General features: G+C 41.2%; 1 protein-coding gene across 1 annotated transcript in view; it reads left to right on the top strand.

Moving 5' to 3' along the window:
• Nucleotides 1-3,096: 3,096 nt before the first annotated feature.
• LOC115202643 (forkhead box protein K2) overlaps nucleotides 3,097-13,044 on the top strand; it is a 34,117-nt gene continuing 24,169 nt past the window's right edge. The window contains exon 1 of the mRNA XM_029766727.1: nucleotides 3,097-3,581. Within this exon, the coding sequence (XP_029622587.1) occupies nucleotides 3,160-3,581 (422 nt within the window). The 5' untranslated portion in view covers nucleotides 3,097-3,159. The remainder of the gene's footprint in view (nucleotides 3,582-13,044) is intronic.

Raw genomic sequence — 13,044 nt, 5'->3', positions numbered from 1 at the left:
CGTTCAAAATTGGAAACTCGGAACTGGGTAATCTCAGACTTCAGTGAGTTCAAGACAACTGGTAACTCTGTGGAAAAAACAAGCTCCGACTGGGAAAATACGTTTTGAACAGCCATCCAACACAGAATTCCAAGTTGGGAACTCTGGCCTCTTTCTAGAGCTCCGACCTGACGATCACCGACGTCATGATTCGACTTTGTTTTTTTTCAGTGTTCCCAGTTGTCTTGAAAGCACCATAAATACAGAGAATTCCTGTACAAAAGACTATTAAGTGTAAATATTAGTAGGACATAGGAGAACTGTAGCTCCGCCCACCAGTGATGTGGAGCAGAGTATGCTGGGCAATCTCTAACAGAGGAGAAGGAAGTAACTAGAGAAAGTACACAAGCCACGCGATAAGTTCCAGCCATCTCCTCTGATTGCCTTTAGTTAGCATTCTTTGTTTTAGCCAAGGCCATTGTGTGTCTTTCAGAAATAACCACACACACTCTTGGTTAACACAATTGTCAAGCCATACACTGTGCTGTGCCGTTCCTGCTCTATGTGAATCAGTGTCATTAAACTCTCTCAACTGGAATCCTACCGGTATGTCATCTGTGCCCTTACAAGCACCTGGCATAGTGCTAAGAAAACACTAAGAATAAACAGTCCAACAGGTCCTCCACTACAATACCAGACTTTGATGACAAAGTTTGATGAAGGATTTTCCCACAAGGACCGTAGCGCCACCTTCCTGTTCAAGTGAGCACAGCACAACAAGGTGAGTCCAAAAATGTCTTGTATGCTGCTGCATAAATATGTTGTGTAGTAAGATGTTAGTAGCCCATGTGCCTCACTGTAATAATTTGGTCCCTTTCCCCCTCATAACTTAGCCTACGGTTCTGACTTGGCATACAGGGAGAATACCATGTTCTGAATTCTGTCACTGTACATTTCAAAAGTACTGAACAAATTGTTATATTAACTACATCCGCCCTAGCTCGCTCATTTATGTCTTAATCGAAATTAAGGATTGCCTCTTATCAACTCGTCATCCCTTTATTTTTGTACATCTCAATTGCCAGTAGAAACCACATTTGTTTAAGGAAGTCAGCCATATCGGCTATGTCTTTAAAAAAGGCAGTAAATGAAGCTGAAGGAACTGTTTGCTGCCAGACAAGTCTCTGCTGATAGCCAGGTGTAGCAGTGGTAAGGGTTCACTCCATGGTGCTGAAAAGAAAACAGTTTGTGGGCACCGTTTGTCACCATTATAATGCAATTAATGTATTGTTTAGTGTTATGTTGTGTAGTGGCTTTGCTGGCCTGTATCTAAAAACAAATTTGGGAGTTTGCCCCACCAAGATGTACGTGCTAAAATCGACACTGTTTTGAACAATTAATGAGAGGAGAGATAAGGAAAGGAAAGCCACTATAGGATACTCAGATAGACCCCAGGTATGGTGTTCCAAGGTGATCATGTAAAATTCCCTTTAAGAAAGATATATATTACACAAGGTATAAAACAGTGTAAAGCAGGGGTGGCCAATAATTTTGTCTCCAGGGCCACAATGGGAGTTCAAAATTCAACGGAGGGCCGCACATATTTATTTTTGGCCCAATTTGTTTGTGAAAAGCAATTCAGGGGCCAGAAAAAAAGGCAGTTAGGCCTATTTGAAAAGATATCAATCCATTACAATTCCCACATACTTTCTATCTAGTTTTACATGTTCGAGTATGCAGGAGTGTTTTTTATATATATATATATATATATAAACAAATTATTATCCCCCTTCATTAATTTGTACAAAGAGCCAAGAAATTGTGTGTAGGGTTGTCTGACAAATCAAACATTATTTCTGATGTAAGCTGATGCTTCATGAAAAATATATTTCTCTCTCATTTGGACTGGTGAAGGACAAGGTAGATATGCAATCCAAAGCCATACGGGCATACCCTGTTAAAATGAATGCCACTATCAGTACTTGTCACTAGAGGTGTGATCATGGTCTTCTTGCAAAGAGGTGTTAATGTCTTCACCCTCCCCTCCACTGTTTACAAACAACCCTGGACTGGGAGGGGCATTGATTCCAATTGGTGACGTCATCATAAAACGCACATGTATCCATGCTGCAAGGCCACAGCGAGTCCCAAAAGACGTTGGTTATTGCAGTAAAATAGACGACCATTCGGTCCAGTCTCCGTACCTGGTGGTTGGGTCGAAAATATATTTTGTATTTTCGTAATGAATGTTTCTAAAATGATGTTAAAGCTCTCAGACTACTTTGACCTCTATAATTTACGAGAGGAGTCTCAGGTCATTCTGGGTACCATAACACAAACCCGCAAGCTGCTGCAAACGGTGTCCTATCCAATACCAGGCATGGATACCGTAGTAGTCCTGGTGGTGGATCATAATGTATAGGCGTCGGATGGTGACTTGTGGAAATTGTCTCAGTCTTTATTCTCGGCCTATACCAGCCATTCTTCCGATTGGCAATTTGTTCATCCAAAATGTCAAGCTTGTTCATACTTTCGATTATATGGGACATGTTGCTTTGAATACGTAAACACAATCACAATGTTGTTTTACGAATAATCCAATTCTATGGTAACAAAAAGAACACTCATAAAGCATGAAATCATTGTCATCTTGGCAATGGCATCGTTAGATTTATTTTTTTTAAACAATAGTGCCGGGACTTACATCTCGCCACGCATAATACCGGTCGTCACTACATACCACAGCCACAAAGTCATAAACGCCGCCTATTTCTACAATTTATCTTTTTAAAATGTGATTTTAAACCTAACCACACTGTTAACCGTATGCCTAACCTTAAATTAAGACCAAAATCACATTTTCGTGTTCATGAATCTTTAAGGTAGAGCCAATTTTGACTTTCTGTATGTGGTAATTATTGACAACACAATGCGCGTACTCTACAGTTCAACCAACCTTGAGTCAATGATTAGCTGTTTCTTGTGTCTGATTGGTCTTCTCTTTGTAGCGTCAAGGGCCTGTTCATTTTTTATTGGGTTATTGGATTGTCAATCGTGGTATATCCACATGTTGTGTTGTTTGGTTGGAGCCTTCTCCTACCCTTTCTCTCTGTCGCGGCGCTGGGTTGGAGCCGCTGTCCCTGGTCTGGCACGTTCCCTTATATTTTTGTGTTCAATTTGATGCCCCCTTTTTTTTTTAGATTCGACAATTTGCGACGGCATTTAAAATACCTACACGGGCATCTCCATACCGGTGTTTTATTTTTATTTTTAATAAGCGTTCGTCAAATATACCCATTATCCTGTAAAATGGCGGTGTTAAGCGGGTCGTCTGGGCCGGTTGCCCGGCTTGAGGGCCGTGAATTCGAATACTTGATGAAAAAGCGCTCGGTGACTATCGGGAGGAACTCGTCTCAGGGCTCCGTGGATGTGAGCATGGGTCATTCCAGTTTTATTTCTCGAAGACATCTCGAAATATTCACTGTTAGTGACGATAGCACTGGTGGTGGAGACTTCTACTTGCGATGCCTCGGCAAAAATGGGGTGTTCGTGGATGGAGTATTCCTTAGACGGGGTGCCCCTCCTCTACAACTACCACGAATGTAAGTTCAATATGTATTTGTGTTTATAATAACTAGTTAGCTATCTTATCATTTAAATTACCACAATGCACGTGCTGTTGCAGCAAGACTAAGGGTGGTGTTTGCCATGCAGGTTCATCTTTGTTAGCAAATGAACGTCAACTCTAGACAGTGTTTGTTAGATACTAGTAGCTACATGTTATGAACTGCCCTCCATTGTCATAAAATATCTTCTGAATTAAGACAGCCAAATGTAGCTAGCGATATTCGAACTTGATTCTACAGCACACTGTCTGTCGGCCAGCTTTCAGTTGATTTGCTATCACATAGTGGGTTATTATTGTAACTAGCTAGCTGTGTACTTGGTCATACAGGTAAACAATGTCATAGTTCTGTGCAAGTGTTTTGTTAGTCAGATGGATATGATCGATGTTTATATTTAAGTTTGTGGATGGCTACGTTACTTGTAGGCCTGTATCTTTATAACATGTGTGATGTGCATCACTAGGCCATCACTCAATTGAACATTTCTGATACGGGTCATTACGGGTCAGCTTTGCACAACTCGGAAGACGCATGTTTTGGTTCAGTTTGCTCCATTCACAAAATTATAATGGCAGGTCACAAATGCCAATGCTAACTTTACAATACATAAGAAATGGTCTTCTCAAAATATTCACTGACCATTATTTTCCTCTTGCCATCACGGTAACGTTACTCTATTCTCTTAGACCGATTTGAATTCCGTAATACTAAAAATAGATTATATTTCTATGCCAAATTCCAGGTATACGTAGTTTGTTTTGTCAGATTTGCCCCATTTTATTCTAAAGAAACTTGCAAGGAACAAAATACACTCCAATCCAATTCAACCATTACATCTGAAGACAACCCTGTATTTAATTAGGAAAAGTCACAATTGTGCCGTAATCCACTTTTGAATGTTGATATTTGATGCATAATTCACAACACAATTTAGTGGGCTGCTGGGGCTCATTCATTGGTCAGTTGCCTCAGTGACATACAAACACAAAGCTGCATTCTTAAAGCAGCAGTCAGCAGTTGAAACAATAACAAAGCGGCCTCCACAACCCTGTTTCGGTAAAAAGCTAAGGGATGGGGCTGTAGAAATGTAACCACTCTCAAATTCATATATAGAGCTATGGATGCAAGGACTGACCATCCAAAATGATAGTTTTAAACATGTTTTGAGGCTATGGGTGTGTTCGTATATTCACTCTGGAGTGCCAGAGTGCGCACAAATTCAGAGCGTTGTCAGCGCACACTGGGCGCTCTGCCCAAGGAGTAGGGCTAATCCAAGCGTTCTGACCTCACAACATCAGTCAATCACCCAAGCTAACTGGCTAAAGTTGGCTAACTCGCTAGCTACTTCCAGACACAAATGAGAGAACACATCACTCTGACCATTTCTATCGCCCTAGCAGAGCTGGTTAGGCTGTTTGTTATCTAGAGCGTTGGTGACTAACTGTGCTGCTGGCAACAATTTTATTTACTGACACAGGTCATATTCAACTAGTGTTGCACTGTTTGTAAATTCATCAGTTATTCTGCGCTCTGGTACACTCAGATGAGAGTGCTCTGAAATCAGCATAGTAAGCCAGAGTGAATTTACGAATGCACCCTATATAGTGTTTACTTTGTCAAACATTGGAGTAAAACATGTTTATATTTTGGGTAGTGATGGGGTACGACATGAGACAAGTTATATTATTCAAGAATCAGTGGGGTACACATTAATTTATACATCCAAAAATGGATGTAGCAACTGCTCATTGCCTCTTTAACTGACCACCCAGTCTTCTTACCCAGTCATACACTGTATCACAGCACTTTAGACTGAAGAGATGTTGATTCCTAACTAAGAAGCACAGTGGCCTCAAATTCCCTTATTGATCAGGTTGACGTGACTAAAGAGCTTTAAATCAGGGGTGTGTTTTATACGTTCACATCTACAGCTTCAAGAAAACCATGTTATATCCTTATTTTGGAATTGAGCTTTATGGGTATAATGACTATAGTAGCCCACATAAGGTAAAGAATGATCAGGGAAGTGGACAGACAGTCTTGGCTTGGAGAGCTCTGGACTGGGGTTCTTTATCTCCCCTGGATTCCAACAGAATGACATAAATTGCCAGAATGAAGCAGTCACTGCTGCCCAGCCCTCCATGTTGTTGCTCTCCCACGCCTACATAATTACTCCATAGCATAGTCTTGCCATGCCTGTTTACATCCTAACTGAATCTGTGTAAAGCAGATATATTAGTTTGATGCTCATTGTTTTGTCTCATTGGGATGTTGTGTGTTTTTAGGATAATAAAAAAAAAAATGTATTTCACCTTTATGTAACCAGGTAGGCTAGTTGAGAACAAGTTCTCATTTGCAACTGCCACCTGGCCAAGATAAAGCATAGCAATTCGACACATACAACAACCCAGAGTTACACATGGAATAAACAGAACATGCAGTCAATAATACAGTAGAACAAAATAAAACAGTCTATATACAGTGAGTGCAAATGAGGTAAGTTAAGGAAATAAATAGGCCATGGTGGCGAAGTAATTACAATATAGCAATTAAACACTGGAATGGTAGATGTGCAGAAGATGAATGTGCAAGTAGAGATACTGGGGTGCAAAGGAGCAAGATAAATACAGTATGGGGATGAGGTAGGTAGATGGGCTGTTTACAGATGGGCTATGTGCAGTGATCTGTGAGCTGCTCTGACAGCTGGTGCTTAAAGCTAGTGAAGGAGATATGAGTCTCCAGCTTCAGAAATTTTTGCAGTTCATTCCAGTCATTGTCAGCAGAGAACTGGAAGGAAAGACGACCAAAGGAGGAATTGGTTTTGGGGGTGACCAGTGAGATAAACCAGCTGGAGCGCGTGCTACGAGTGGGTGCTGTTATGGTGACCAGTGAGCTGAGATAAGGCGGGGCTTTACCTAGCAGAGTTTTGTAGATAACCTGTAGCCAGTGGGTTTGGCGACGAGTATGAAGCGAGGGCCAACCAACGAGAGCGTACAGGTCGCAATGGTGGGTAGTGTATTGGGCTTTTGTGACAAAACGGATGGCACTGATAGACTGCATCCAGTTTGTTGAGTAGAGTGTTGGAGGCTATTTTATAGATGACATCACCAAAGTCGAGGATTGGTAGGATGGTCAGTTTTACGAGGGTATGTTTGGCAGCATGAGTGAAGGATGCTTTGTTGCGATATAGGAAGCCGATTCTAGATTTAATTTTTGATTGGAGATGCTTAATGTGAGTCTGGAAGGAGAGTTTACAGTCTAACCAGACACCCAGGTATTTGTAGTTGTCCACATTTTCTAAGTCAGAACCGTCCAGAGTAGTGATGCTGGACGGGCGAGCCGGTGCGGGCAGTAATCGATTGAATAGCATGCATTTAGTTTTACTTGCATTTAAGAGCAGTTGGAGGCCACGGAAGGAGAGTTGTATGGCATTGAAGCGCGTCTGGAGGTTAGTTAACACAGTGTCCAAAGAACGGCCAGAACTATACAGAATGGTGTCGTCTGCGTAGAGGTGGATCAGAGAATCACCAGCAGCAAGATGTATAGAGAGAAGAAACTCGGCCATGACTATTGAACCCTGTGGTACCCCCAGAGACTGCCAGAGTTCCGGACAACAGGCCCTCTGATTTGACACACTGAACTCTATCAGAGAAGTAGTTGGTGAACCAGGCGAGGCAATAATTTGCGAAACCAAGGCTGTCGAGTCTGCCAATAAGATTGTGGTGATTGACAGAGTCAAAAGCCTTGGCCAGGTTGATGAATACGGCTGCACAGTAATGTCTCTTATCGATGGCGGTTATGATGTCGTTTAGGACCTTGAGCATGGCTGAGGTGCACTCATGACCAGCTCTGAAACCAGATTGCATAGCGGAGAAAGTACGGTGGGATTCGAAATGGTCAGTAATCTGTTTGTTAACTTGGCTTTCGAAAGACCTTAGAAAGACAGGGTAGGATAGATATAGGTCTGTAGCAGTTTGGGTCTAGAGTGTCACCCCCTTTGAAGAGGGGGATGACCGCGGCAGCTTTCCAATCTTTGGGAATCTCAGACGATACGAAAGAGGTTGAACGGGCTAGTAATAGGGGTTGCATCAATTTTGGCAGATAATTTTAGAAAGAGAGGGTCCAGATTGTCTAGCCCGGGCAGATTATGTCAGTATTCCAGTCATAGAGGATCGGCGGGGTTCCGTGCACCGTACCGGCAGTAGTAGGGTCCGGATATTGTAGCCCAGGAGTGGGCTTCGATGGTAGCACAGGAGCCCTGGCCGGGCTAGCTTCAGGCTAATTGGTGCTTGCTCCGGGATGGAAACGCTAGCCAGGAGTAGTCACCAGGGATTGAGGTTAGCTAGTTGCTAAGATCCAGATGAAAATGTTCAGAGTTTGCGGTAGGAATCCGGGTATATGGGGGGGAATAATAGGTCCATTATGCTCTGGTTTGAGTCACGTTGTTTGAACTGGCGAGAGCTTTCCGAGCTAAAGGTTAGCTGATGACCGCTAGCAATGGTAGGTAGTTAGCTGGCTAGCTAGCTTCAATTGAGGGATTCCAGATCCGAAGTAAATATAAATACTTTAGAAGAAAAAATCAGACTCACGCCACATTGGGTGATGCGGGTTGCAGGAGAGTATTTAGAAGTTGAGGTTTAGGAAAATATTTTTAAAAAGATATGCGAAGGAAAAGATGTAAACAGATATATATACAAGGGACAGGACAAAGACAAAGACGTCTGACTGCTACGCCATTTTAGATTATAATCTGCAGGGATGATGATTATCTTGGGCAAAAAAGTTTTTTTTTTTTTTAAATAGAGAAGACTTCTTGTCTCTGCTGCCCTGAGCTTGGATACTTTTGGATCTTTTGAGGGTCCATTGTGTTCTACCTCCTGGCATAACATAGCAACTGCATTTGCTTTTACAAAATGTTTGGTCTCATTGAGCAAGGAGGGAAATTGGCAAAGGAGCCTGAATGTTAAAATGCATTGAGGCTGTGGGAAAACTCAGCTCTTTGCAAAATGACTTGGGATTTCCATGCAAGCTTATCCTCTTAACCAAGCATCTTTTGTTGTTGAAAACATTCAAGTATGAATTGATTGAAGCAGATAGTAGACAAAATAATATTTGTCTGGTAGGGGGGTGGGTTTTGTGGTCTAGTGGAATTCTTTACCTCAGGTAGTTGGGATTGGGGGTCTGGTGGCAAAAATAATTCTGTTTGTATGCGTCTGTGCCTGACTGACCGAGGATCAGTGAGCCCCCATCAGTGAGCCATGTGAGTGTGCTGCTGAGCACAATGTTGATAGTGCTGTTCTTGCTATTAGGTGATTTTCCCCTCAACAGCAGGAACAACACCATCAGTGGTCAGAACCAAGTAATATCAGTAATATCAAGTAATATGCCATCATGTAAGATGGCACATAAACCCAACAACTTCAATGACTAATTTCTCTGAACTAGAGGTCGACCGATTATGATTTTTCAACGCCGATACCGATTTATTGGAGGGCCAAAAAAAGCCGATGCAGGTTTGTGTGTGTGTGTGTGTGTGTAATAAATGACAATTATAACAATACTGAATGAACAATGAACACTTATTTTAACTTAATATAATACATAAAATCTATTTAGTCTCAAACAAATAATGAAACATGTTCAATTTGGTTTAAATAATGCAAAAACAGTGTTGGAGAAGAAAGTAAAAGTGCAATATGTGCCATGTAAAAAAGCTAACGTTTAAGTTCCTTGCTCAGAACATGAGAACATATGAAAGCTGGTGGTTCCTTTTAACATGAGTATTTAATATTCCCAGTTAAGAAGTTTTAGGTTGTAGTTATTATAGGACTTTCTCTCTATATCATTTGTATTTCATATACTATTAGATGTTCTTAAAGGCAGTTTAGTATTGCCAGCCTAATCTCGGGAGTTGATAGGCTTGAAGTCATAAACAGCGCTGTGCTTCAAGCATTGCTAAGAGCTGCTGTTTGAATGAATGCTTACGTGCCTGCTGCTGCCTACCACGGCTCAGTCAGGCTGCTCTATCAAATCATAGACTTAATTATAATATAATAAACACACAAATACGAGCCTTAGTTTCCGGATTTGACCATATTAATGACCTATCATTTAGAATACAAAACGTTTATTCTTTCAGTGAAATACGTAACCGTTCCGTATTTTATCGAACGGGTGGCAACCCTAAGTCTAAACATTACTATTGCACAACCTTCAATGTTATGTCATAATTATGTACAATTCTGGCAAAGTAATTACGGTCTTTGTTAGGAAGAAATGGACTTTCAACAGTTCACAACGAGCCAGCCGGCCCTTACTGCTGCATATACCCTGACTCGCTTGCACTGAACGCAAGAGAAGTGACACAATTTCCCTAGTTAATATTGCCTGCTAAACATGAATTTCTTAACTATATATGCAGGTTTAAAAAAATATACTTGTGTATTGATTTTAAGAAAGGCATTGATGTTCATGGCTAGGTACGTTATTGCAACGATTGTGGGTTTTTTTTCGCGAATGCGCTTTTGTTAAATCATCACTTGTTTGGCGAAGTTGAAGTAGGCTGTCATTCGATAAATTAACAGGCACCGGATTGATTATATGCAACGCAGAGCAAGCTAGTTAACTACACATGGTTGATGATATTACTAGGTTAACAAGTGATTATGTGAAGATTTTTTTTTTTTAAATGTGTGTGTATATATAAGAAGTTTAATGCTAGCTAGCAACTTACCTTGGATCCTTGCAGTCACAAGGTCCTTTTGATGCTGCGCTCGCGTAACAGGTGTTCAGCCTGCCACGCAGCCTCCTTGTGGATTGCAATGTAATCGGCGTCCAATAAGGCCAATTACAGATTTGTTATGAACACTTGAAATCGGCCCTAATTAATCGGCCATGCCTTTACTCTGAACATCACCAAATTCACTGAGGATACATTACATAGGATGAAGAAACAATACGCCGATCCTCAGCCCCTTACTACATGGAGAACGAATACTGTATACTCGTTGTTGAGTGAGATCTGCATGGGAGTGTGTGTGTGTGTGGGGGGGGGGGGGGGGGGGGGGTCCTTGGTGGCTTTACGCCATTTCTTTGGATTCTTCATGTCCAACTCATTGTTAGAAAAAAGTTTGATCCAAATCTTAGGTGCTATATTTATTGAATATTATATGAATCTTATAAATTAAAATGGCCAGTTGGGTTCAATCGATTAGCTCAATGTTGCAGGAATGCTAATCTTATCTGTTTCTATCAGAAACGATTTCAGAACAACCTGATATGGTGGGTGTCAATCCTCTTTCTTGTGCTTTTTTGAGTTTGAGCGATCCAAGGGCATCATTAGGCCTATTGAATATTGCTACCTGCCTCTACCATCAGGGATGCAAACTAGTCACCTTTTTGGCGAAATTTGTCGTTTTGAATCCAAAATAGGTGACCTACGTAATTCGTATAGATCCAATGATAAAAATTTGTGGGGAGGGGGGGTTGGATCACTACTGGCTGTAAGGGAACGAGTGATGCAAGTTTGGAGCAATACTGGCTGTATCCAAGCCTCAGCCAATCGTTGTTATAACAACAGAAGAGACTAGTTACAGCATCAGCGAGCGCTCTGGAAAGGCAGCTTGCCAGTTACAGCAGCGCATCCCCTGAACGATAACGAAGAGGTAACGTTAGATGAGAAGCCTGACCATGGAGACGGGGGTGAGAAGGTGATGAAGTGTACTTCATGAGCTGTAATCGAAAAACTAATTGCATTTGGAAAGTTTGTGGTGAGGGAGAAAGTGTGGTGGAACAGGTATTAGCATTAAGTATCTTGCCAGCTGGATCGAATTCTCAGTTAGCTAGCCAGAGAAATGTTGAGCAACATTAGCCAACTTATCTGATCAAATAATTGAGTTTATGGTGTGAAAATGAGCTTGCTAATAAAGTAGACAGCTAACGTTACAACACAAATGAACTAACGTTAGTAACCTAACCAATTCTCTATAGTATTAACTAGAGGTCGACCGATTAATCGGAATGGCCGATTTAATTAGGGCCGATTTCAAGTTTTCATAACGATCGTTAATTTTGGACACCGATTTGCCGAATTTATTTACATTTTTCTTTTTAATATATATATTATTTTTATTGCATGTTTGAAATATATATTTTTTTAAACTAGGCAAGTCAGTTAAAGAACACATTCTTATTTTCAATGACGGCCTAGGAACTGTGGGTTAACTGCCTTGTTCAGGGGCAGAACGACATATTTTTACCTTGTCAGCTCGGGGATTCGTTTTTGCACCCTTCTGGTTACTTGTCCAACGCTCTAACCACCTGCCTTACATTGCACTCCACGAGGAGCCTGCATGACAGGCTGACTACCTGTTACACGAGGGCAGCAAGAAGCCAAGGTAAGTTGCTAGCTAGAATTTAACTTATCTTATAAAAAAACAATCAATCTTAACATAATCACTAGTTAAACTAGTAATATCATCAACCATGTGTAGTTATCTAGCGTGTCTTGCGTTGCATATAATCGATGCGGTGCCTGTTAATTTCTCATTGAATCACAGCCTACTTCGACAAACGGGTGATGATTTAACAAGCGCATTTGCAAAAAAAGCACTGTCTTTGCACTAATGTACCTAACCATAAACATCAATGCCTTTCTTTAAAATCAATACACAAGTATATATTTTTAAACCTGCGTATTTAGTTAATATTGCCTGCTGACATGAATTTCTTATAACTAGGGAAATTGTCACTTCTCTTGCGTTCCGTGCAAGCAGTCAGGGTATATGCAGCAGTTTGGGCTGCCTGGCTCATTGCGAACTGTGTGAAGTCCATTTATTCCTAACAAAGGCCGTAATTAATTTGCCAGAATTGTACATAATTATGACATAACATTGAAGGTTGTACATTGTAACAGCAATATTTAGACTTAGAAATGGCATCCGTTAGATAAAATGCGTAACGGTTCCGTATTTCACTGAAAGAATAAAAGTTTTGTTTTCGAAATGATAGTTTCCGGAATCTACAATTTTAATGACCGAAGGCTCGTATTTCTGTGTGTTATTATGTTATAATTAAGTATATGATTTGATAGAGCAGTCTGACTGAGCGATGGTAGGCACCAGCAGGCTCGTAAGCATTCATTCAAACAGCACTTTCGTGCGTTTTGCCAGCAGCTCTTCGCAATGCTTCAAGCATTGCGCTGTTTATGACTTCAAGCCTATCAACTCCTGAGATTAGGCTGGTGTAACCTATGTGAAATGGCTAGCTAGTTAGCGGGGTGCGCGCTAATAGCGTTTCAAACGTCACTCGCTCTGAGACTTCGAGTAGTTGTTCCCCTTGCTCTGCATGAGTAACGCTGCTTCTAGGGTGGCTGTCGATGTGTTCCTGGTTCGAGCCCAGGTAGGAGCGAGGAGAGGGACGGAAGCTATACTGTTACACT

Source organism: Salmo trutta, chromosome 1, assembly GCF_901001165.1.
Source record: "Salmo trutta chromosome 1, fSalTru1.1, whole genome shotgun sequence".
In the NCBI taxonomy this organism is placed as follows: Eukaryota; Metazoa; Chordata; class Actinopteri; order Salmoniformes; family Salmonidae; genus Salmo; species Salmo trutta.
This window is presented reverse-complemented; position numbering and strand designations above follow the sequence as displayed.